Raw genomic sequence first — 24,914 nt, 5'->3', positions numbered from 1 at the left:
CATAGTGGTACCCTTGATCACATGACCAGGTGTACTTGAAACATGACACGTTTGATTGGTAAAATGGTTTAACAACCAACGACGAGTCAAGGACATGACCCCCGGACTGCGATATATAGTCGCTAAAGAGAACTCTACTATTAATCCATGTAGCTGTTGCTGGATAAATTGGCATTGAAACCGCTTACTACCACTCAATGGTTTTCAACTGTGCTATACGGTCATCGTAAATATCCGAACGTTCTGATTTGCAAATCACTAAGATTCTAGTGTACTGCGACTTAGTTATTATTAACTTGACTAGTAATTAGTTGTTACTATCTTCACTACTAATTAGTTATTAGTTACTTGACTAGTTGTTAGTTATTAGTCAGTTGACTACTAATTAGTTATTCGTATCATGACTAGTAAGTGACAGGTGAACTATGTTAGGGGTAATTATTCAACTAATATGATGATGGAAAGTAAGTAACACTACAGGCCAAAATATTACTCAAAAAAAATACTTTCAGGACAACTTCTAGGCTAATGGTACATTATAATTGCATAACATACGTAATGGTTTGTTATTTTGTACCACCGTAGAGTCAGCTTCTGTCCATAAACTTGCCGAATTTACCTCGTTGCCCTTCCGTATGCTTTGTAAATACATCGGGACTTTAACACATTAAGATTTAAATATACAATCCTTGAATGATGGTGAGGTCCACGTCACCCCGTTGTTGTTTGAACTGTTACGGATGCCCGTTTTTGTCATTTTTTACATTCAGGGGTTTTACTTTTAGTTTCATTTAGGTCCAAATTTAGTCTCTGCCTATTCATCTCCCCTTTCCCTGTAGTTACTGTGCTCTATTCCAAAGAAGAGACAAAGACGGTGGTGCTGCCGTAGTTACTGTGCTCCGGAGAAGAGACTAACACAGTGGTTGCTGCTGTATTTACTGTGCTCCGGAGAAGAGACTAAGACAGCGGTTGCTGCCGTTGCCGAACAGGAATTTTGGTTCTTCGGTAGGTCGGTGAATTGTTTCTGTCAGTCGCCGCTTACTTTGTCGCCGTTTAAGGTATGGACTGGAATTATTTTCCGGCAGCCGTTGCGTCCGACAGTCGTTCATTCCTTTGTCTAAATTGTTTTCTACGGACTCAATCGTTGCATTTTAAGAAATTTAAAACCAAGTGCACAATGAGTTAAGTATACCAATTGCAATGTTTTGCGTTACTGACTTTAACATTTTGAAACCAACCGTTGAATGTTTGTTGTTATGAAGTTTTGCTGGTTGTCAGTTATTCATGTTCGGTCAAACTTCGTTAGGGGTGGTTCTAAACCCCTTAATTGGAATGCATTTGTTTTTATATGTTTTAATTATTTTGATTGTCCAGTGAAATTAGTGAAATAGGGTTTCCTTTGCTGACCAATTTTATAGTTGGAATTAATTTAAGGATGTGATACACGATCATCGAATATGCTACCCTTATTAGTGTAATTCAAATCACCAATTCCAATCTTCTTCTTTTTTTTTTTTTTTTTTTTTTTATGAGAGGTATGAGTGTTGATTGAAAGTTTTTTTTAATTTTTTGTAGCCTAAATGAGTGATTAATTGTGAGTTCCTTGTGTAAGACGTGTTGAGTTATTAAGAGGTCATACTTTTACATTAAGATATCATGACTTTAATGTGAAATGGTATGTAAGCGTATGTTGATCGGGTTTTTTTATAGTTGGGAAATCCGATTTCAGATCTTGAACTTGGCTGGAGGAAATAATGCCGCGTAGGAGGACCAATGGATCACACATGGTGAGTTATTGTTTATTGATATTAACGAATGTGTGTTTGGTGGATTTTGGTAGTACCGGTTGTGTGTTGTAGTTGAATTAAGGTGGCAATTTTTTTTTTGGCTTGTGTAGGGGCGGTCTAAAGGGAACGAAGCGGGGCCAAGTAAGAAAGCAACTAGTAAAGGGAAGAAGAAACTGAAATCAAATCCTGTTTTTGAGGAAGAGTATTTAAAGGACTCTGATGAACCGGGATATGATGATCGTGGTAACACTGAATCAGTTTCTGATGAAGCTGAGTCTGATGATGTTGATTCCTCATCTGCTAATTATGAGGAAGATGAGGATGTGGACTACGATGGTCAAGGTAGTGAGCACGAACCAGAATAGGACAAAGTGAGCTACCAGGATCTCCTGATAAAGTTATTGCGGGAAAAGGTTGACAAAGGGAAGCGCAAGCGAGGTCATTTTGAGAGACGGACAACAAAAAAGGACAAGCTAAAGGTATGTCATGTTGGATGGAATTAGTGAAAGCTTATTGATTGTGTTACACTTGGATGGAGAAATGAAATGTGTAATGTCATGTGTAGGACGAGAAGACGAACGGAGACGTGGTGAAGGAGAAAGGGGTTGTCGTAAAAACCCAATCAAGAAGTACGCAGAAGGTACTCTCTGAACTATATTCGATGAAATCCATGACACGAAATTGTCTGGTGTGTTCTATGGTTGGGCATTTGGTTAGTGAAGGGGGTTGTTTGGTAATTAAACTTGATTACTAAAGATGAATTGTAAACTGTAGTTGAGTTGCAAGTTAAGTATGACTAATGTGACTCCGTAAGTAAGGTTAAATTCCGCTGGACGACGATAATCGCAACTTTGAAAGTACTTTTAATGGGATTTTAAGTAGTTTTTATGTAGTTTTGGTTGTAAAGTGGTTCGAAGTGTTAAAAATTGAGGCTACCTACAAAAGGAATTGAAGAATTTTCAGTAACTTAGAAGGAATTTAATCGGTCATTTGACTTGTTTGAATGTATTGTTGTAGGCCTCAAATTTGCATGGTGTGAAAGATTTTGCAACTGCAGTGAACAAGTTTGATGACTCTAGGAAGAAGGTAGTCACAGAAATGGGTTTTGGAGGGTTATTAAGTATTCCCCTGACTTATGTACCCCGGAAGTTTGTGTACTGGCTGTTGACAAGGGTGATGGCTGATGGTTCCATAACTTTTGGAGATGAGTCTGTGCTTCCTTTGAGTCCTGTGCAGGTTGAGTACGTACTTGGGATTCCCATGGGGTCGTAGGAATTGCCGTGTAAGATTCCTGAGGACAAGTAGGCAGAGCATAGCCGAATCTTGGAGAAGTTTGGAAAGAAGGAACACATTTCATTAGTATCTGCTTTGGAGGCACTAATTAGACAGGATGGGGAAGGTAATGTGTTGTCGTTGTCGGATGAGGAGAAGGCTGATTTCAAGATAGCCTTTCTCATAGCGGCTCTTGGCTGCATACTGTGTGCTACGGCAAACACAAGCTACCTTGGAGTGAAGCTTGTATCGTCGTTGTTGGTTTACGATGAAGCCAATGAGTATGGCTGGTGCACTTATGTATTTAAGTGGATGGTTGCATCAGCGAGGAGTTTCCAAAGGAAATTTGCTCGTGATAGATATGTAGCAGGTTGTGGGGGTTGTATCCTTTTTTTGTTGGTGAGTAAATTGTTGGTATTGCCACACTACATCAAAGGATTTTTTTAGTAATCTTATCTAATTTTCTACCGTCTCCCTCTTTGTAGATTTTTTTATCTAGATCACCTCAGTCGCGTACCAATGAGGTGGGGTGTGAGACCAAGACTGGAGGCACGGTGCCAAGAAAAGATCAATGAGGCGGTTGGCGATGACAAAAAACAATCTAAGGATTTCGAGAAATTACGGGTTAGTATCAGTTTGACTTACTTTTGATGGGAATACATCCCTGCTGAACCTATTTTGTTTGCTTCAATTTCAGTCGCTGGATGTAGCGTATGGGGAGCCGCATCCGTTGAGTCCTCGGGAGGGTCAAAATTAAAGGGTGGAAAGCATAGAGGTGCAACGGACTACGCGGGAGGTAGACGTAGAGAATATTAGGCAGCAGGTATAATCCAAGTCAACGATATTTTCATACGTAGCTCTGTAATGTATAAAAACAAGTGACATATGCTACGGCAGCTGTTAATAGTTTGTGCTCCTGCTTTCTTGAAGGTGTTGGATAAAATAACTCCAGCCATGGTGGCTCTGATAGATCATAAATTAGCTGACGTTATGAAAAAAATGCATAAGCTGATGTCGCTGTGTGTTGACCTAGCTAATGCCTCGAGAGCGCGTAGGGGGCAGGCAATCGAGAGGGATAGGCGAACGGAGAAGGATGGTGTTGCGCATGAAGAACAGGGTTTGGCCAGTTGTTTGTTGGCGAAGACACAACTGGAAGAAGGTGCAAACGTAGTTGGTAGGGAAGACCAACACGCCCATGTTGTTTCCGGTGACGGGGACCTGGACCGTTTGGTTGGAAATTTATCGGTGGCTGCACTGGTTGCACGGGCTGGGGTTGTGGCCAACGTGTTAGGGGATGAATCCAAGGTGACTGGGGCTGACAGCGGTCTTCTCTCAGAGTTAAATATCTGTTGTTCTGATCATGAAGAGGAAGATGTGAACGAGGAGCCTGGACCTGAAACTTTTGTATGCTCGCTTGGGACGAGGGGAACGACTGTCTTGGTTGATGCTCGGTGTAGATTGGAAAGGTCATCTTCATCTGATGAGGAAGATGATTCTGCTGATAGGAGGGTGGTGAAACCTACCGAGGCAGCCTTGTCAGCCATGTTCACCAATGTGTCAAACACCCGTCGCCATACAGCGTTGGAGACACGTCTGCTACAGTTTGTTAAGCAGTGGAAGGACCTAAAGGATCCACTTAGGTAATTCAGAAAAGTGTATTTGAGTGTGAAAAGTCTATTTATTGTGCATGCCTTTTGCAAAGTTTCTATATTAATTGTAAATTCTAATATTTTTATGTGTATACTTGGTGTTATGATGATGGTTCACCACATAGCCGTGGTATGGTGATGATAAAGTGTGATCACATGGAAGCCAGCCAGAGGGATTGCTATGAAGTGGTGCACAATAAATCTCGGGTTTCCACTAACTACGTTAGAATGGCCAGTGTGCTATACACCAAGCAATGGGCCACCAAAGATTTTCTGAACAGAAGCAAGCTTTTCGGTAAGTGGTTCGGGTTTCAATTCACCATTGGGGTGACATATTTACGTTCACATTTGATGATGATCATGCTTCTTGTTTTTATTGTCTGGATCGTAGAATCGACTGTTGTTGAACGAAGGAAAAGAAGAGAATATTTGTAGGAAGTATGCAAAATCTCTCATCAGCTCTAACCTGTCGGATGTTCGAGCGGTCAGCAACTTACTCACATAGTCCAATAACATAGCGTAGGTCTAAATGTGTTTTCCATGCATATGCGCTAAATTGTGCTTACGGCATTAACATTGGCATTTAAACAGGTTTTTGTCCCAGTCCTCGAAGTTCCTCAGGATTCCCCTGGAGATTCGCACTGGTGGTGCTTAGCTTTACACATGAAGGCTCAACAGTTGTGGCTGATAGATTCCATGTACTCTACGCCGTTCGACACACATGCTAGGGAGATTGATCTTCCGGTACTAATGATGACTTTCATTCTAAACAAACATGGTATTTATTGGGACCATTTAGTAATGTGTAATGTGTTTGTCAAACTACAGCTTAGTGGCTTGGACGTCCTTTTCCAACTCTGTAACCCAGCATGGAAGGTTGGTCACCTACAGTCTTGGACCAAATGCACTGTTGAGATTTTAGACCCAAAGGATAAGTAAGAACTTGTGTTCTTTGGTTTGTTTATTGTGCCAATGACTATCTTCCTACCTTTAAGGTCAGGAGAACGTATTTTCAGCTTTCATGTTGATTGTTGTCCTCTAATATGCAGCTCATACTGCGGTGTTCTTATGCTGGCGTGTATTAAGTTCTTTGCCAGAAGATTCACCACGAGGTTCAATGTGGTAGGTGGTGTATATATCTGTGTTTTGTGTGAAGATCTTTAGAATGGTTGGCTAAAGTGTTTGTTCTGTTCTGTTCTTATAGCGGAAGATTCCTATTGCTCGGGCAAATATGTTCTTGGACGACGAGCAATGTGAAGTGAACGAATTGAAAGACTATCTGGGAGATGTCATTCCAGGGACTAGGAAAACAGCGCGATAACTGTGATGTGGGGCCTGACAAACAATTTGAACATTGTCATTTACATTCTATTGTCTTTGTAGGCATATGGTTTGTGCTGTTTGAACTTGATCAGTTTGTGTTCTCTACACTCGATAGTATCCTCAATTGTGAGGCGTACTATGTTATGCTTATTTTGCTTCTATTTTTACTGCTTTTCTGTTTACATGTTTACATGTTAGCACATGAAAATCAAACATACTCAAAGCATCGCCTTTTAAAAAGTATCGTTTTTTGAAATTGATCTCAAGACCTTGAACCGTTGTCTACATATCATGAAAAGGATTACAAGACCTTGGACCTTTGTGTGTATATATATTTGTCGCCTTGAAAATGATCTCAAACACAAATGTGATGAGTTTAATTACATGTTTCAAATGCTTAACAGTTTTACAAACCGTTGGAAAGAATATGCCCCCGTAATCTATCTTCATATGCTCAAACAAACAACGAACGGCCTAGATATGCTCAAGCTATATTTTCTTGATCATCCTATATTAATTTAACGACGCAACTAATATGGAATCGCCAACCACACATATATTCAAGTAAATGATAGTTACTTTAGCTAACTCAAATTGTCACGATATGGCCATTAGTTCATCAAGACGTTTCTGCTTCACCTGTGAGAGGTGTGATGGGTTAAATGTGAAATAATCACTGAAGTAAAATGACATGAATTTAGTATTCATACTTACATGTAGCTTCCGAGAAGACGTATTTGCCTTCCCCTTCCCCTTCCCCTTCCCCTTTCCCTTTGTTGTCTTCCTAAACACCAAATCCTGCAACACCATTTCCTCCTCAACACCTGCATCCTGCTCCACAACATTTCCTTCCATTCCTGCCTTTTCTTGCCTCCTCCGAAACACCAGATCCTGCAACACCATTTCCTCCTCCGACACATCTGCACCCTGCACAACACCATTTCCCTGTCAATCCGGCCTTTACCTGCATCCTCCTAAACAAAAGATCCTGCAACACCATTTCCTCCTCCTCAACACCTGCATCTTGCTCAACACTATTTCCTGCATCCTCCTCCTCAACACCATTTGCTCCATCCTCCTCCTCAACACCATTTCCATCCTCCTCCTGAACACAGTTTGCTGCATCCTCCTCAACAACATTTCCTACTTGCTCCTGTATGATTTAGATAGAGATATAACAGCAGTCAGAAAATAATTACAGGCTGAACAGTCAGATTCTTTAAGTATTGAAGAAAGCATAAATCTTAACCGGGCTAGGCTTCTTATTCTTGTTGGTTTTCTTGTAGCCGGTTTCAGCTAAAGTCTTGTGCCTTGAACCCTTAGGCCTGCCCCTTTTCCTTTTCTTAATTATAGGGTCCTTGATAACAAGGTCCATGGAAGCTGGACAGGAGTCTACGGCAGTAGCAGTAGGAGCAGGATTCCTAACCGAGGAAAACGTTCTGCCTTCACTGGCTGACGTCAGTGTACTGCTTACAGCAACAATTTCCTTGTTGTTCTTGTCCCTATGCTCATTGACAGCTGATTGAAGCTTCGACAGTGTTTCAATTACCATATGGACCGTTTGATCGTCCACCATAGCAGCGGTTTCACACAAGGGCTCGAGTTTTTGCATCATTTTGTTGAATCTTTTCACATTGAACGTGTCCCCTGGATCATGGTAGGCCACCTTCACCCTAGTGTGCTTCCGGGGTATGTGCTTCCTCCAACGTTCTACAACGTACTTCTCTGGTAGATCTTCAACCAAGTTTTCATCCAAAATCCTGATACAGTGTTTGCAAAGTATGCCACTTGTCTCAAACTTCCTACAGTCACACTGCACCTCCTTTGTCATTGGACAGAAGTAACATTGTAAGATCTTCGCCTGTTTGTAATGACATCCTCACTCGCACGGGAGGTACTATCCATACACGATCGACCATCGAATACTGAATAAGCTTTTCAGACAAAACCTTCTCTCCTCGGACGTTGCAATACATCATTCTCGTACACTCCTTTTGAACTTCTTGAAACTTGTTGTCCATGTATAACTTTTGGAATATTTTCTCGACTTTGAATCCACTAACCAACCTCCTAAGGTACTTCGAGCAACGCACATCTGCACTTAGTTCATCTTGAACGCGTTGATCCAAGGCCATGCAATACTTTTGAGGAAACTCATGGAGTTTTGTTTTGCGGTTCACATAGCCGTCAAAAAACCGATTGATGCTCTCCACCCTTTGTGTGGTCTTCATACCGGCCCAAAAAAACTCCTTCATGTACGCAGGCACCCACATATGATTGTCTTTGTGTAGGGTCTGTAGCCATTCATTGTCCTCTAACTTATACTCAACAATAAACTCTGCCCATCGGGTTTGGAACTCCTGGGGGTCAAAGCTCTCATATACCAGCTCTTTGAGGGGGTTAACGAACTCTTGGTAACTACACAAAAATGATAACAGCAGACCAGCAACAACAGGTTAGCTTGTCTTTATTATGGGAATAAGATTATTACGCCTTTGAAACTAATATCAAGACCTTGGAAATTGTAAAGCCAGGAGGAGGAATTTCACAACATACCGTGCACACTTGCCAAGTTTCTCATGGATCTTGCTCATGATATGCCATATGCACCAACGATGCACTGTGTTTGGCATGACTTCAGCAAGGGGCCTCCGCATAGCTGCCGCTTGGTCGGTCAATATGGCTTTAGGAGCTCGATTGTTCATGCAAGCTAACCATCCACACAAACGTATCGCAATCTTCATGTGAAACAAGAGCACATCCTAACAACAAGGATTGCCCATGGTGGTTCACACCAACAAAGTTCGCAAACGGGAGCTCATACTCAGTCGTTATGTATGTTGCGTCGAAGCAAACCGCATCACCAAAGTCCTCATAAGCTACCCTACTTCTTGCATCCACCCACAACACATCCGTAAGCCTCCCTTCTTTATCCAAACGTTGAGCATGGAAAAAAATTTGGTTCCCGGTTTGCATTTTGTCAAAGTACTCCAACATTTCCACCGAGTCCCCTCCAACCATCTTCAACCGCCTAACCTTGTACACCTCATGTTGTAAATATTTTAACGTCAGATCCATGTTACCCTTCCGTTCGGTCGCCATGAAACCGTGTATTTGAGAAATTGGTACACCTTGCTCGTACAAATCTTTCAGCGTCTTCTTCGCTTTGCAGGTCATTTGCCTCATGCGGTACTCCTTAACAAGTTTATAATTTGCCGGATCAATCGCGTGATTATGCTTTAGTTCCACGCTCTTCAACTCCCATAAGCCATCTTCGTTAACTTTAGCATAAACACGGGCCTGACATTTGCACTTTTTCGAAGTCCTCTTCATACCACTTAATTCATCCTCACATACCACCCCATCAACTAAACCACCTGAACCTCCATGACTCATTGCCTTTGCCCTCTTCTTCGCTTCCCTCCTAGCCCTCATGTCGGGTTTTCCCCAACACTCACACTTCCACGTGACTTTGATTTTTTTTGGGTCCCCCGTCTTAGAATTTACACCTTGAGCCCTTGTCACTCCAAACTCCATCTGCTCAGCATAGTCCTTATAGTAGGCTTCAACCTGTTGCCAACACTGGAAAACCATCCCTTCCTTAGGCTCCTCAACAACTACAGCTATTTCGTTGCTACCAACCACAGTGTGAGTCGTATGAATTGTTTCCAGTGGGCATAAATACCTAACATCCATTTCAAGTGCACAACTACCTGCATCATCTACGTCTTCTATATCCTCCTCCATATGGACTTTACTCCGAAACTTAACTCCACTGCCACAATCACCAACACCAACCTCACTGAACCTTATAACGCTTTCTGTTTCAATTTCCATAATAGCAAGATCTTCTCCAACAACAACAATTCACCCTTCAAATAACGAACACCAACATAATTACTACGATACAAATTAATCCAGAACGCCAACATAATTATAATATTAAATTCAACACAAATCAACCAAACACGTTTTCACAGCACACATTCAACCCATCACAGAAATACAACCAACCGACACAAATCAACCAACCAATTGAACAACCAACACATCCAATCTTCACATAAACTAACAAATCAACACAGGGAATTTTTAATAAAAACATACGAAGACAACACGTTGTTCTCAAAAAGTAAGAAATTGCATTTTAAACAAAATTTTCCGGCCATTTCTGGCAACCTCAACCCCATTTTAACAGACCAAAAGGTCCTTAAAATCCAATTGCTTTCAAAATTATTCCGACTTCGGTCGAATTTATGAATTCAATTTCATGAATTGTGGGCGCATGACAACTACAAAACAAAACTGAAGACTGCAACAAGCGACGATAAAATAGATCAGAAAAATACCTCGCAATTCGAAGATGTCCGTGTTTTTTTTAATTGGGCTTGTACAATTCGGCGATGTGCGAAAAACAGATCTAATTCTCCGAACAAGCTGCGTGTTTTATCAACTGGGCTTGTACAGTTCGGCGATGTGTGAAGAACATAGCTAATATTTTCCCGCTAAAATCGGAAGGAGTTAACGCCATCACTCCAACAGATTGACGGAAGGATGGCATAGACAAATCCAACTCAGCAGCTTGACACATAGACGATTCCAGCTCAGCAAGTCAAGAAGTGGAAAACTTCCACTTAATTTCCGAATTGCCACTGTGAGTAACAAGTTTGTTACTCACAGTGAGTAACACAGAATTAGCCTGATTAATAGTGTTGATTGTAATAAAAGAAGAGCAGTGGTCATTTCAACTCAAAAAGTGGCGAGCTGAGCCCCACAGAATGGGCTCTCGGTGATCAATGAGTTACATCCTCTCGTGGAACTGCAGAGGGTTGGGGAGCATCTCTGCAGTTAACGCTTTGAAGCGTGTGGTGTTTCTTGAAAGCCTCCAATTGGTTTTCCTCTCCGAAACCCGTCTGAAAAAACATGAAGCTGAAAAAATAAAAAATAAAATAAATTTCTCTTGTGCCTTTGTAGTAGAATGTGAGGGAGAGGGGAGAAAGAGGAGTGGGGGTCTGATGTTGTTATGGAAGGATGGGGTGGATGTTGATTTGATGTCGTTCTCCCAAAATCACATTAATGTTCTTATTGATAGTTTGATAGATGGAGGGTGGCGTTTCACGAGTGTCTATGGTTTCCCCGAAGAAGAACGGAAACATAAAACTGGTCTGCTTATGGAGATCCTGGCAGATTCACAAGACAAACCGTGGCTTTGTGGGGGAGATTTTAATCTCATGTTGGTGTCAAGTGAGAAGCAAGGAGGAGGGAATTTTAGAATGGAAGAGGCGGATATCTTTAGAAGGGCGGTGGCATACTGTCAGTTTGTGGACATGGGATATCTTTTGGTCACGACTTCACGTGGACCAATAATAGAGGTGGAGCTTATAACATACAAGAGAGGTTGGATAGATTTTTTTGCAAATCAAGCATGGAAGGAGTTCTACCAGAAGATCTGATCATCTTCCGATTCTTTTGTGCATGAAAGAGGCGATTATTACTCCATAGAAAAAGAAGAAAAGATGTATCATTTTGAAGAGATGTGGCTTAGAGATGATAATGCTTGGGAAGGGGGCGGTGACATTGTTTCAAAAATTGATTGTACCTCTAGCCGGCTTAGTAAGTGGAGTAAGGAAAAGTTTAGTGATTTTGCAAAGGAGATGGCTGATTGTAGAGCTCATATGAAATGCTTGATGAGTGAATACCAATCTGATGATATAATTGCTCAAATGAGGGCCCTCGATGACCGTATGGATGAATTGGAGAGTAGGGAAGAAGCCTATTGGAGACAAAGGAGACGACAAGATTGGTTGAAAAATGGAGATAAAAATATGACTTTCTTTCACACAAAGGTGAAGCAATGGGCAGCAAGAAATACCATTAATACCATCAAGGATGATGCGGGCATGGAGCATCGTGATGAAGAAGAGATTATTGAAGTTTTAGTGTCTTATTTCGAAGAGCTTTTGCCACTAGTAATCTCTCTAATATGGATGCCGTGATTGAGAAAGTGGAGTCGAAGGTTACAGAGAGACAACATAGCTCCCTTGCGGCCCCATTTTTTGCGGAGGAAGTTCGTGAAGCTCTTTTTCAGATGCATCCAACGAAGGCCCCGAGTCCTGATGGTATGTCTGCAATTTTTTTCAGAAATTTTGGGATGTGGTATGAAATGATGTGATTGAGAAAGTCTTGGATATTTTGAATAATAATGGTGATATAGGTTCTATTAATCAGACTCATATTGTCTTAATTCTGAAAAAGAAAATTTGTGAGTCTCCTGTTGATTATAGACCTATTAGTCTTTGTAATGTTTTGTATAAAATTTTTACAAAGGTGTTGGCAAATAGACTGAAAAAGGTCCTTCCTTTTATTATTCATGAGTCGTAGAGTCGGTTTGTTCCGGGAAGGTTGATCACAGACAATATTTGGGTTGCTTATGAGTGTTTTCACTACCTCCGGAAAAAGAAAACAGGGAATAAAGGTTACTTTGGGCTAAAACTCGATATGAGTAAGGGCTATGATAGAGTTGATTGGGGTTTTTTGCAAAACATGATGCTCAAGTTGGGTTTACCATCTAATTTTTTGAGCATGGTGATGAAATATGTTGCTCTGCCTCTTTGGATGTGCTGGTAAATGGTCAACCGTCTAGGAATTTTTAACCTATTAGGGGTCTTCGACAAGGGGATCCTCTTTCCCCTTTTCTCTTTATTATGTGTGCGGAAGGTTTGTCGACACTTTTGAGGGATAAGGAAAGTAAAAGGCTCATTCATGGGATTAAAATTGGTAGGAGTGTTGCTCCTATTTCTCATTTATTTTTTGCGGATGATAGTCTTTTATTTATGCGTGCTAGTGAGGAGGAAGTTGAGAATGTGCTTGAAATTCTTTCTGCCTATGAAGTTGCTTCTGGCCAGAAACTGAACATGGAATAATCTGAGGTGTCATTTAGCCGAAATATTGAGCAAGAACGGAAAAATATTCTTCAGATGAAATTGTCTTTTAAGACTGTCGATGGACATGACAAATATCTTGGGCTTCCAACCTACATTGGGGGTTCGAAGAAACAGGTTTTCCAAATCATTCAGGATCGAGTCTAGAAAAAGGTGAAAGGGTGGAAGGAAAAATTTCTGTCTCAAGCCGGGCGTGAAGTTCTTATCAAGTCTATTGCTCAAGCTATCCCTACTTATGCGATGCAATGTGTTTTTGCTTCCGATGAGTATCCTTGATGAGAGAGAAAAATTATGCAGAAATTTCTTTTAGGGGCAAAAGAAAGATGAGAGGAGGATGAGTTGGGTGGCTTGGGAAAAGTTGTATGCCCCCAAGTCTCATGGAGGTCTCAGCTTTCAAAATATGAGGAACTTTAATAGAGCTTTGCTGGCTAAGCAGGCATGGAGAATTATGACAAATGAAGACTCCTTGATGACGAAAGTGCTTAAAGGAAAATATTTTCCCAATTCTTCTTTCCTTGAGGCAAAAAATGTTCCGAATATGAGCTATACTTGGCGCTTAATTCTCGAAACTAGAGATGTGTTAGAGTTGGGTGCAAGAAAGTTGATTGGTGATGGTGCTACGACCCATATAAGGAGTGACCCATGGGTCCCTACTCTTCCAAAGTTCAAGCTCCTGCCAGAACGTGAGATTGAGAGTGATGAGGTTTTTTTGGTGCGTGATCTTTGGGTGGAGAGGAGCTGGAATTTGTAGACCTTGAATGCACTATTCTCTGCCAGGGAGGTTGAAGCTATTTGCGCAATCCCAATTCCGCTCTTTGATAGGAAGGATAGGTGGGTGTGGCACTACTCGAAAGATGGGAGATATATTGTCAAGAGCTCTAACAAGATTCTGACTTTATTGAGAGAGCATGAGAAGGCAACCTCCTCTAGTTGCAATGATGAGTTTGACTGGAACTTAGTGTGGAATGTGGGTGTCCCTCCAAAGGTAAAAAATTTTGCGTGGCGTGCTATTAGTGATGGGGTTGCTACCCGTGCTAATTTGAGCTCCAGGGATTTATTAACTGATAATATATGCGCAATGTGTGGGGAAAAAAGGGAGGATACTCTACATATGTTGGCTCTTTGCAATGAATCAAAGTTTATTTGGCGATTTTCTTCTTTGAGGCTGGAAGTTGAGAGATATGAGGGGAGCAATTTCAGAAGGTGGTGTGCTGCGGTGAGGTGTAGGTATAAAGATACTCAATGGTGGAGTATTTTTTGGAGCATTATATGGTGCTTATGGCTGCGTAGAAATGCTTGGGTCTATGAGGGGAAAAGAAAGGGATGTTGGGGAACTTCTCCAAAAAGCTGTCAGTATGGTGGGTGAATATGAGCAAGTGATGGAAGCTAGCAGCACCAGTGTGAAGCCTATCAAGCATCCAAATCAATGGGCTGCTCCATCTGTTGGAGTTATCAAAGTGAATTTTGATGCAGCTACTTTCAAAAATAATTCTGTGGGGCTTGGAGCAGTTATGAGGGATCACCTTGGGGATGTTGTGATTTCCACATGCCATCACGGCATCAAGTGAAGGGTGCGTTTGATGCTGATATTGCTGAAGCTATGGTGATGCGACACACTTTTGAGTATCTCCCTTCAATCAGGTTTCAATAAGCTATGCCTTGAAACCGACTGCTTGAAACTTTACCAGTGCTTGGTAAAGTCTGATGCTAATCCCTCAGAGTTTGGTTCAATTGTTTTAGACATTTTACAGCTTTCCTTTTCTTGTGTTTTTGTTTCTTTTTCTTTTGTTAGGAGGGAGGGGAATCGGGTTGCTCATAGCTTAGCCTCTTTAAGTTGTAACTATGAGGAGCTTATGGTTTGGATGGAAGACATTCCAGGTGCTCTTATGGAGCTTGTAATGGCTGACTTTAGCCCTCCTGCTACTTAATAAATTCTGCTACCATTTCCCGTCAAAAAAAAAAAAAAAAAAAAAAAAGCTTTACAATATACAACCAGTTACCATATTTGCTCATTTTGAGCAATTGAAAAAAAAAAACAAAAAAAAAAAAAAAAAAAAAACAAATTCAACCCAAGAATCAGCTACGGAGGGGAATGGCTGAGAAAGTATTAACCATGTATGTTGTAACAATGGAATGTTAAAGCCACACCACAAGGTACACGATGCAAGGATTTTCATACAGCATCCAACCAAACATATTGTGGCAAGGAGCAAAAGATCAAGCATCTGCAGTGTTATTCATATCCATAGATTTAGTCCAAGCCACACATTTATACAAAAACAACAGTTGGAAAGTGATTTACATCAGTTTCAAACTCCCTGACACATTAGAAGAACAATTTTGATGAAAAGCTTTCAATATCTGGGTTTGTTATTCAGTCTACTTCTTTCCGCGCAGTTTCACTCCAAGAGCACGCTCCAGTTTTCCAATGATCTGCTGATTTGGAATGGCCTTTCCTGACTCATATTCCTGAATAATCTGTGGCTTCTCATTGATCACCTGCAACCAAATATCTCGTAAGTTTCGGGAGTACAACAATATGAACTTACTGGAAGTGTGGAACTGAGCCTGAAACCAAACTTCTTTACTGTAAGATCCTGTAATTCTAGCCTTCATTTGACCACCATCTCTGCAGCTTTGATGGTTTGGTAAGATAACCAAGATACATTGCGCAAAGAAATAAATAAAGGGGAGACAAACCTGAGCAAGTTGAGATTGGGTGAGCTTCTTATCAGTTCGAGCCTGCATGATGGCCTTCTTAAGTTCGGTTGGAACTCGATCATCTAATGCAAAGTTCAGTCAAATGAAAAGTCAGATGAAAAGTACACAGAATACAATATCTATATCTGTACACATGTTTAATTAAAGTAACTTTTTGTGCCAATGTGTAATATAATAAGTTTTCGTATTGTTCTTTTTGGAATTTTTTATTTTTTTTTTTTAGGGTGGCATTAATCTTTTTGCATCTTTATTTAACTCCTTGATCCGTCTATCTCAATTCTTAATCTTCCAAATCAGTACTATTATTTTTTATTTAGTTTGGATCAGTTTTGCTTTTTAAATCAAAAAGATATAATATACAAAGCATGAAAAATCTTAGTTACCATTTTCAGAAAAATTAAAGAAAAACATAATGTACATATAAAAAAATAATAAGAAAGCAACATGCGCGTTGCACAGGCCACAAAAACTAGTGGAAAACAAAAGGAAAATTCCTCAACAAATTTCAGAAACAAATTGGAAACACAAGTCACTGAAATGCACTGTTACAAACCGATTGCATAACTAGGTTAAGAGTAGTCAGAAATACTATGCTTAAAAAAAATCGACAGGTCTTTTCCTGACACCTGTAAAACTAATCAGATTACAAATTCTCCTTTCTCTAATTATTAGTATTCTTTAAAGATTACAGATGTATGTTCAAAACAATAGACCCATATTAGGTTTCAAGCAGCTTATTCATACACTGGACCGTTAACACATTGATCTCAGGTTAGAATTCACCTAATGATAAGTCAGACATGACAGAATGATCATCAAATTAGTCTAAGGCAAAGAAGATTTGAATTCATCTACTAAAACACAGGTAGTCTAACAATGAATTAGTTGCAAAACCTTAAGAAACACCACTATTTGTTTGATAGGTAACAGTCAACAGTGTAAAATAGATACTCCTCTGTCCCTTACAAAAACTCACTTTTAACTTGAGGTCATCCCAAAAAAAAATAGGCAACAAATCAACCCAGCTGGCTACTCAATCTCTGAAATCTTGTTGGCCGGCAAACCGGAGACAAATTTTATTAAGCTAAACTTTGTTAATTGCCCTTATTGACTCTTAAATCTCTATATCTTTGACTAAATCTCTAGTAAAGCATTCATAGAAAAGAATAGCAAAGTTTTTTTCTTTGGCTCTACAACTTACCTATGACACCAAACAAATGTTATGTGGCATAGTATTTCAAGGATGAAGGGGGTATAGAATGTACGGGACTTAATTCATTGTTCCGAAAAAATAAAACCCACAAAATCAAATGTATTTGAGACCAATCAAAAGTACGAAAAGGAAGGCACTCACGAGCAAGATTCTCAGTTTCATCATCCAGCTTTCTTGTGTTCAGAGATGTGCCACTGGATGCAGCTTTGTTAGTCCCAGCAGCCGCTGCAATCAAAACCCGGCAAAGTTAGGAAATTATCAGAAACAATGATTACATCCAAAATACACAATTGCAATGCAATCAATTTGCTTTATGTAGTTCAGGTGCAAAAATTAACCCATATTATATCCAAGTCTGCTTCGTATTACAATCTAATCCAACAACTCCTAAACGGAACTTCGAAAATAATCCTAACACGAATCAAACCCGATAAACCTCGCATAACAGTACAACCAGCCAAATTGAAACCTCCCCTACTAATACCAAACTTCAACAAACCCTAACCATATACACCAATCAACAATCATCAAACATCCACAACAATCAACATATAACAGTGTGAGTACTAACCATAATTAGCACAATACATATCAAATTCCAAAAGTTCATCCTAATTCCTAAAAATTGAAAAAAAAAAAAAAGGGAATGAAAAACTAGTCAACTAGCAGAATAAAACCCTAAAATCAAATTCACTAATTCTGAAAATCAAATTAACAAATCTCCCCCAAAACCCTAATTACAAAAATCCATCAAAAAAAAGGGGGGAAATCACCAAAACAGCATAAAACTCCAATGATCTAATTCAACCCAAAGATTAGATAAAAGTAATCATACATTAAAATCAAAAAACGAAAAAAGTAGTAGAAAAAAGGTACCTTTGCGAACAGTTTCGATTTCGGCGCCGGAACGACGGGCGGCGTTGACGGCCTTCTCGTCCTTCTTGGCGGCGGCGTTGGGGGTCTTCTTGCGGATGACAACGGGCTCCCAATCCTGCGACATAGGTCCAACTCCTGCCATTGATTCTCAAGGAAAAGGGTGCTCTTCTGAAGATGATAGAGATAAAGATAGTTTTTTTTAGTGTGGGAATATGAGAGTTGTTTATGATGTTTTTCCAGTTCTAGGGCTACTTCATGTTCTTATATAGACAACAAGTTTCTCTTTTAATGACCTTATCTCGTTTCATCGACATCGATCCGAAACGTGAATAAAAAAAACATTAAGTTAATGTGATTTTTTTTTCTTTTTTTCTTTTTTTTTTTTTTTTTTTTTTTGACAAAGAGATCATTTAATTAAAATAAAACATGATTACAACATAAACTAAGTTTCTTTCAAAAAAAAAGAAAAAAAAGAAAAAAAAAGTAAAATAAAAAGCAACACACATTGAAAACTAACTCGTACAAACTAAACTGAAATAAAGCAATAAAAAGGTGGTAACTTGCGGCTTTTGCACTTGACCGAGCCTTGATTATCGGATGAAATCCACATACGATAGTAGTAAACCCTGTCAAAACAAACTATACCTATGCTATGCATTGATATCAACCCATAACACCTATTGGTACTCTTGTAGGAGATAGTGTAGAAGTTGGGGTAGAATACTTGTAAAGGAACCATTATATACCAATAAAGCTTCACAAAACACGGGAGTACTAAAAGGAATGAAAATCCATGCCCTGATTGAGAGACACTTATGAGCAAGACTTGATGCTCACAATATGAGCAATCCCAATGACCCATATTAAGAATAGTCAAGTGGGATTCTTGGCTCATTACCACAACTCGAGTCACGGTACCTATTTGAAAGGGTACAGTTGGTCTATCCTCCTCAAATGGGATAAGACACAACTTCACCGAGTGTTATGAACCCCCAAACATTGCGCAAGGGGAGCCTCTTTCAAATAGAAATTTTTGAAAGCAATGACTTTAAAGATAATTGCTAACTGGCATTGGGAATTACCTCTTCTTGTTAATTACCTCACGACCCTCCTATACTCAATCAAAGACCAAAAAACACAATCCTTCGTCCTTCCACAATCAAATACCAGACCACTACCTACAGTCACCCTACATTCTAAACCCTCTAACTCTACAAAGTGAAATAGGATAAAAAGAAATTCCAAAAAACTAGCCCTATTGAGGAAAACACAACCTAACCTCAAAACCACATAGAGAAAAACTTCCTGTAAATTCAACCAAAGAACAGGAACCTCCATAGACCTAACAACAAAACCCAAAGCCACCTCCCTTAGCCCCTGTACCCACCAAGGAGCATATCAAGGAGCAAGAACATACATCCCTCTAAAACTAAGATAATAGATAAGACATTGGAAACCAACAATTCCAAACAAAAGAACTCCTTAGAAGCCTAAATACCAAACTTGTTAGGGGAAATAAAATAAGCAACCCCAACATAAAGCTGCAAGACAACAAGAACAAAGCAACACAAAGAACTAACCAAGAGAACTAAAGCAAAACCGACTAAACAGAACTAACCAAGAGAACTAAGGCAAAACCGACTAAACAGGGAAAAGGAACACTGAGGGGAGCGAATAATTGAATAGCAAACTGCCTCACTGGCTTAATACACCTGAACACATATACCTGACGTCAAGGCCGACGCAAGAGAACCGTCTCACCTGAATCAAGACTTCGAACAAGCGAGAAAACTCTAGCCTTAACTTCACCTTTACCGTCTAGAAAACAATTAGCGGAAATCCTTTTGACGGCGGCGTAAAGAATAGCCTTGGCTCCTTGTTTCGTTGGATAAGAATCTAAAACACTTTACAACAACCACAAAACTTGATTCACCGTACCGTGAACTTGAAGAACCTCCCTTGTTTCCTTAATGTGATTTTGTTGACTATAAGTGAATACATAAAGTGATGAAGGTGAAATAAGACTTTTATTTAGAGATAACCAGAAAATGACATGTGTCATCCTTGGTTTCGCTTTTAATATATATGTCGTAGTTATTTTTATGTAAAACACGACATTAGGGATTAGCAAAAACAAAATTAATAAGGAAATTTGTCAAAAATAAGCCAACCTCTATATGTTTAGCTCAAAATAAGACAGTGTTTTAATCAACTAAGAATAAGTTCATCTTTATGGGATATTTTCTTAAATTAAGTCTTAACTTGTTGAAAACTGGTAAAACAAGTTAAAATGATACATATTATAATTTTATTGGCTTGGCTTTTAAGATTCTAAGCTTAATTTTTTACTTAGTTTTTATTAAATCTTAGTTTAATTTTTTTAACCCTAATCTTTCTCCTCATTCCTCCTTCCACCCAGTGGCGGAGCCAGGATTTTCAACTTGGGGGGACAAAATGCTTAACTTACGAAAAGTTTAACAAAAAAAAAAAAAAAAAACTCACACACAAATTGGTTAATACTTAATATTAAAATTTCAAAATACAAATAAATACTTAGTCATACAATTCAAAATAATGAAAAAATTTACATAAACATTACATTAAAATTACAAGTTCATTCTTCGAGTCTTCATACTTTGAAATCGATCAATAATTTTTTCGTCGGAAACTCGTAAGAAGACATCCTTCTCAATAAAAGTGACCAAACAATCATTCATAAGTTGATCACCCATGCTATTTCGCAACTTGTTTTTAACACATGTCATTGCGGAAAACACTCTTTCAACACTTTTCGTGGCAATGGGAAGAATCAACATCAACTTGATAAGCAAATGAATAAGAGGAAAAGACTTATGCTTATTGGTTTTAACAAGCATCATAGAAAGAGAATTAAGGTCATTTAAACCTTGAAATCTTTCATCATTTAGCATATTCTCCATGCATACATCAAGTTGACATTCAAGAGCCATCAAATCAAACCTTGAAAATTCTTCGGGATAAAAAGAGGCAAGTTTAAGTACCTTATCTTTATCATAGAATGAGAAGTTATCTTTAGGACTTAAACAAGCCATACATGTTAGTAACTCCATATTACTCTCATTAAATCGTTCATCAAGTTCTTGAAGATGCAAATCAATAAGAGGCAAGAAAATTCCAACCCGAAAATGATGTTCATTTGTTGCTTCTTCAACAAAACGTCTTGATCTTCCATGAGGAACATAAAGAGAATCCATAGTGGGAATAACAATACCATGTTTAGTGCAAAATGAAGTTACCTTGTTTAAGAGAGTATCCCATCCTCGCTCCCTCATTTTTTGCAACACCGTTTTTGTATAAGTAACAAGTTCCATGACATTTACAATATCTTGCTCCTTTCTTTGCAAAGCAACACACAAATCATTAGTGTATCCAAAAATAGTCAACATCAAGTGAGCAACAAAAATAAAGTCAAATGACTCTAATTGTCCTAAAACAATTTGAGCTTTGAACTTATCTTCCGATGCACCATGCTTCCCAATTTGTACAAGCACCTTAACAATTGTAGGAAATAAGAGGATGACATTTAAAAGTGACTTGTAATGAGAACTCCAAAGAGTATCCCCGGGCCTACTCAAACCAAGTTCTTGATTTAAACCCGATCCACTCACAATATCCCCAACATCCAAGGCTCGAGCAACTTCTTGAGCTTGATCTTGACGAATCATTTCTCTTCTCTTGCAAGAAACTCCAACCACATTCAATAAATTTCCAAGTATCTCGAAAAGCCAACCACAACTATCATTCTTTTTAGCAACGGCAACTAATGTTAGTTGAAGTTGATGAGCAAAACAATGTATATAGTAGGCACTTGGAGTATCATTCATAATCAAAGTCTTAAGGCCATTTATTTCACCCTTCATGTTGCTAGCTCCATCATACCCTTGCCCTCTTATCATAGATGGGCTCAATGAATGTTCAACAAGTAAAGACATGATTGCATCTTTAAGAGTTAAAGCGGTAGTATTAGCAACATGAACAATGCCTAAAAATCGCTCCATTACCTTTCCACTATCTCTATCAACAAAACGCAAAACAAGAGCTAGTTGTTCTTTTTGGGACACATCACTTGACTCATCGGCCAATATAGCAAAGTAATCATCACCAACTTCTTCTATTATGCACCTAGTTGTTTCTTTGGCACAACAGTTAATAATGGTGCATTTTCAAGAGTATGTATCCTTACTTCCTCAACCTTTTCTCCTAACCACTTCAAAAGCTCAAGGAAATTACCCCTATTATATGACTCCCCACTTTCATCATGTCCACGAAATGCCAAACCTTGCCCCAAAAGAAATCTTAAACAAGATAAAGATGCTTTCAAGCGGATAAAATATTCACTTTTAATCACATCACTTGCATTGTCAATCACATTCAAGATTGATTTCTTTTTTTCATCTCTTAAATTCACATATTTCTCATAAGCAAGATTATGAGCACTTTTAATTCCACCAACATGCTTCTCAAATCTTTCCGGTTTATTCCATGCCCTAAACCCTCCATCAACAAATGCATCACCCCCCGGTTTAATACCAACTTCATTCTTGAACAAGTAACATACAAAACAAAATGCAGCATCTTTTTCAATACTATATTCAAGCCAATCCCATTTGTTGAACCAATGAACACTAAAGCGACGCAAACCAGACACTTGTCTTGTAGGGAAGTCATGAGTTTTTGGTTGGCAAGGTTTTTTAAGAATATAACCCCTCCTAACAGCATTTCGTTCATTTGCGGGGTAATCCATAATGTTTATTCTTTTTCCCGGATCATGAGGAAGAAGTTCAACATCATACACCAAATCTTCCTCTAATGGTACATTACTATTACTTGAACCACCCATTTCCATACTAATTTCTTGACTTTGAGGGGAGCTAACTGAAGGTGAGTTATTGGACTCATTTTCATTGAGTCTCGTTCTTTTAAACAAGAATTGTCGAAGATCGGGTTGTTTAGTTGCCTTGGATTTGTTTGAATTTGGTGAATCTTTTGATATTTCCTAGTTAAATTGAAAATTATATATCAATTTCCACAAGACCACAATCCACATCATTACATAATAACAAAACCTAAGATTTTAAATTTCTAATTCAACTACACATTTCAATAATTTACAATAATTAATAATTTAAATTCACATTTCACAAAAACAGCCAAACACTCAAACAGGGGAAACATTCAAACAATCAAACAAATATAAATCAATAATCAATACCCACAAGGCCACAAATGACAAATTCACAATAAAAATATAAATTATAAAACAATTAAACATTTAAACAAGTAATGAAATTCACTTAATTCAGATTTACATAATTACATAATCAATTAATCATACCTCCATTGAAATTCAGATTTACTCCTTACAGTAAATCTGTAAATGCGAAGTTGCCGACTTGCGAACTGCTGCTGCAAACACTTTACACTTGAACACCAAACGTCCAAACTGCTGGCTGTGCTGCGGTGGCGCGGTGCTGGGCTGCTGCTGCAAACAGCAAACACGAACTCATGAAGACACGATTCACACGAATTGAAGGTTGTCCGTTGTCGTCTGTCGAACTTCGTCATTGGCCTCACTGCTGCGAACTGCCGAAGAACGGTGGACAGCGTCAGGCGACTCGGGCGAGGTGAGGGCGAATCGAAGAGAGAGAAATTAAAAATTGAAAGACTTAGGGTTTGGCTGCAAATGTCGCACAGAGCACTCTGTAATAGCGTTTTTTTGTTTTTTTTTTTAAATTTTTTTTTAAATTTTTTTTTTGAAAATGGGGGGACAAGTGTCCCCACTCGTCCCCTTCTAGCTCCGCCCCTGCTTCCACCGTCCCCTTCTCTCTCCTCTCCCTGCACCACTCCTTTTTCTTTCCTTAACGCCAATATTGATCCAAATCCATGGTATGTAAAAAAGTTAGCCTTTTAATTTTTTATTTTTTTTTTTAAATACCCAAATTAAAAAGGGTGGAAGTGTATGGTGGAAAGACAGGTGGGCCCGTGACAAAGTTGTAGTGAGGAATGCAACGGCAACTTAAGAGGTGTTAGAATAGTCCAATGAAAATGAGTCGACGACGGCGACGGATGACTAATGGTGGCATTGGTCTTAGCCATGGTTTTTTTAGTGGTTGATTGATTATTTGTTTTGGGTTGTGTGTGTGTAAAGTAGTCTTGTGGTGGTTACATAGAAGAATGGTGGGACGGTGGGCGGTGATGGAGGCAAGGTTGTGCTTCAAGGGGCACGTTGCTGTGAGGGGGTTGGGGTAATTGTTTGGTAGACGGCAGTGGTGGTTGGGTGGCTTAAAGGTGGTGGCTCGGTAGATAGTGGTTCATAGGGGTGGAGGAATTTTTAAAAAAAAAAAAAAATAAAGTGACTTGTTGGGAAGGTGGTAGGTAATTTGGCTTAATTAAAGATATTGTTATATAAAAGTTGACTTATTCTTATTTAATTAAAAGATTGACTTATTTTGGGCTAATGGATTAAAGGTTGACTTATTTTTGACAAATTTTCCAATTAATAATGATTAAAAGTGAATATATTAATTCTTTTCAAAAAAAAAAAAAAGTGAATATATTAATATATCAACTTAAGCATTACAAAATGTAACTCTTGTTAGATTGTGGACTACTAACATACATGATTGTTGCATGGCCAAAATAAAGATGAGACCCAACATAACAAACAAAACACGTAATCAGCAAAGCTAAGTACTTGCACACTAATAGAAAATAAACATACTAGCATGTTTCGTCCTAACAAATTATAAAAGAATACTTAAATAGTACAAAATATATACATTAACCAACAATACTTGATCACAAAATACTTGACTCACTTGACTTACTATTAAACGTGTCTCCATTCCTGCTATGTCCTTAAAGGGACCTAGTTCGAGAATTAATCCATCGAACTTGTGAAATAAATTAACGTGTGCTACTTGAAAAGTGACACATCGCATTATAAATGAAAATACGACAACCCGTACCCTAATGATCAGCGCATCGCAACGCCTAACTACGATGGAAATGGTTGAACGATCACATGGGTAGCACAGTCATTTCGCAAGTTTTGAAATTTTGAAATAAAAGTTCAGCGGATGCTAACATGTCA

General features: G+C 38.9%; 3 protein-coding genes across 3 annotated transcripts; all 3 read right to left on the bottom strand.

Moving 5' to 3' along the window:
• Positions 1-15,065: 15,065 nt before the first annotated feature.
• LOC110737797 (multiprotein-bridging factor 1a-like) lies at positions 15,066-18,039 on the bottom strand. The gene is made up of 4 exons (XM_021918144.1): positions 17,783-18,039; positions 17,048-17,131; positions 15,673-15,755; positions 15,066-15,471 (listed from the first exon to the last, which is right to left on the bottom strand). Exons 1-4 carry the CDS (start codon positions 17,922-17,924, stop codon positions 15,352-15,354), a joined length of 429 nt encoding a protein of 142 aa, XP_021773836.1. The 5' UTR covers positions 17,925-18,039; the 3' UTR covers positions 15,066-15,351.
• A 2,349-nt stretch (positions 18,040-20,388) lies between these two features.
• LOC110737553 (zinc finger MYM-type protein 1-like) lies at positions 20,389-21,819 on the bottom strand. Its single transcript, XM_021917894.1, has one exon. It carries the CDS (start codon positions 21,817-21,819, stop codon positions 20,389-20,391), a length of 1,431 nt encoding a protein of 476 aa, XP_021773586.1.
• LOC110737796 lies at positions 21,143-24,327 on the bottom strand. The gene is made up of 3 exons (XM_021918143.1): positions 23,157-24,327; positions 22,160-22,817; positions 21,143-21,943 (listed from the first exon to the last, which is right to left on the bottom strand). Exons 1-3 carry the CDS (start codon positions 23,160-23,162, stop codon positions 21,936-21,938), a joined length of 672 nt encoding a protein of 223 aa, XP_021773835.1. The 5' UTR covers positions 23,163-24,327; the 3' UTR covers positions 21,143-21,935.
• Between the last annotated feature and the right edge of the window lie 587 nt (positions 24,328-24,914).

This window comes from Chenopodium quinoa, unplaced genomic scaffold (assembly GCF_001683475.1).
Source record: "Chenopodium quinoa cultivar QQ74 unplaced genomic scaffold, ASM168347v1, whole genome shotgun sequence".
Lineage (NCBI taxonomy): Eukaryota > Viridiplantae > Streptophyta > Magnoliopsida > Caryophyllales > Amaranthaceae > Chenopodium > Chenopodium quinoa.
This window is presented reverse-complemented; position numbering and strand designations above follow the sequence as displayed.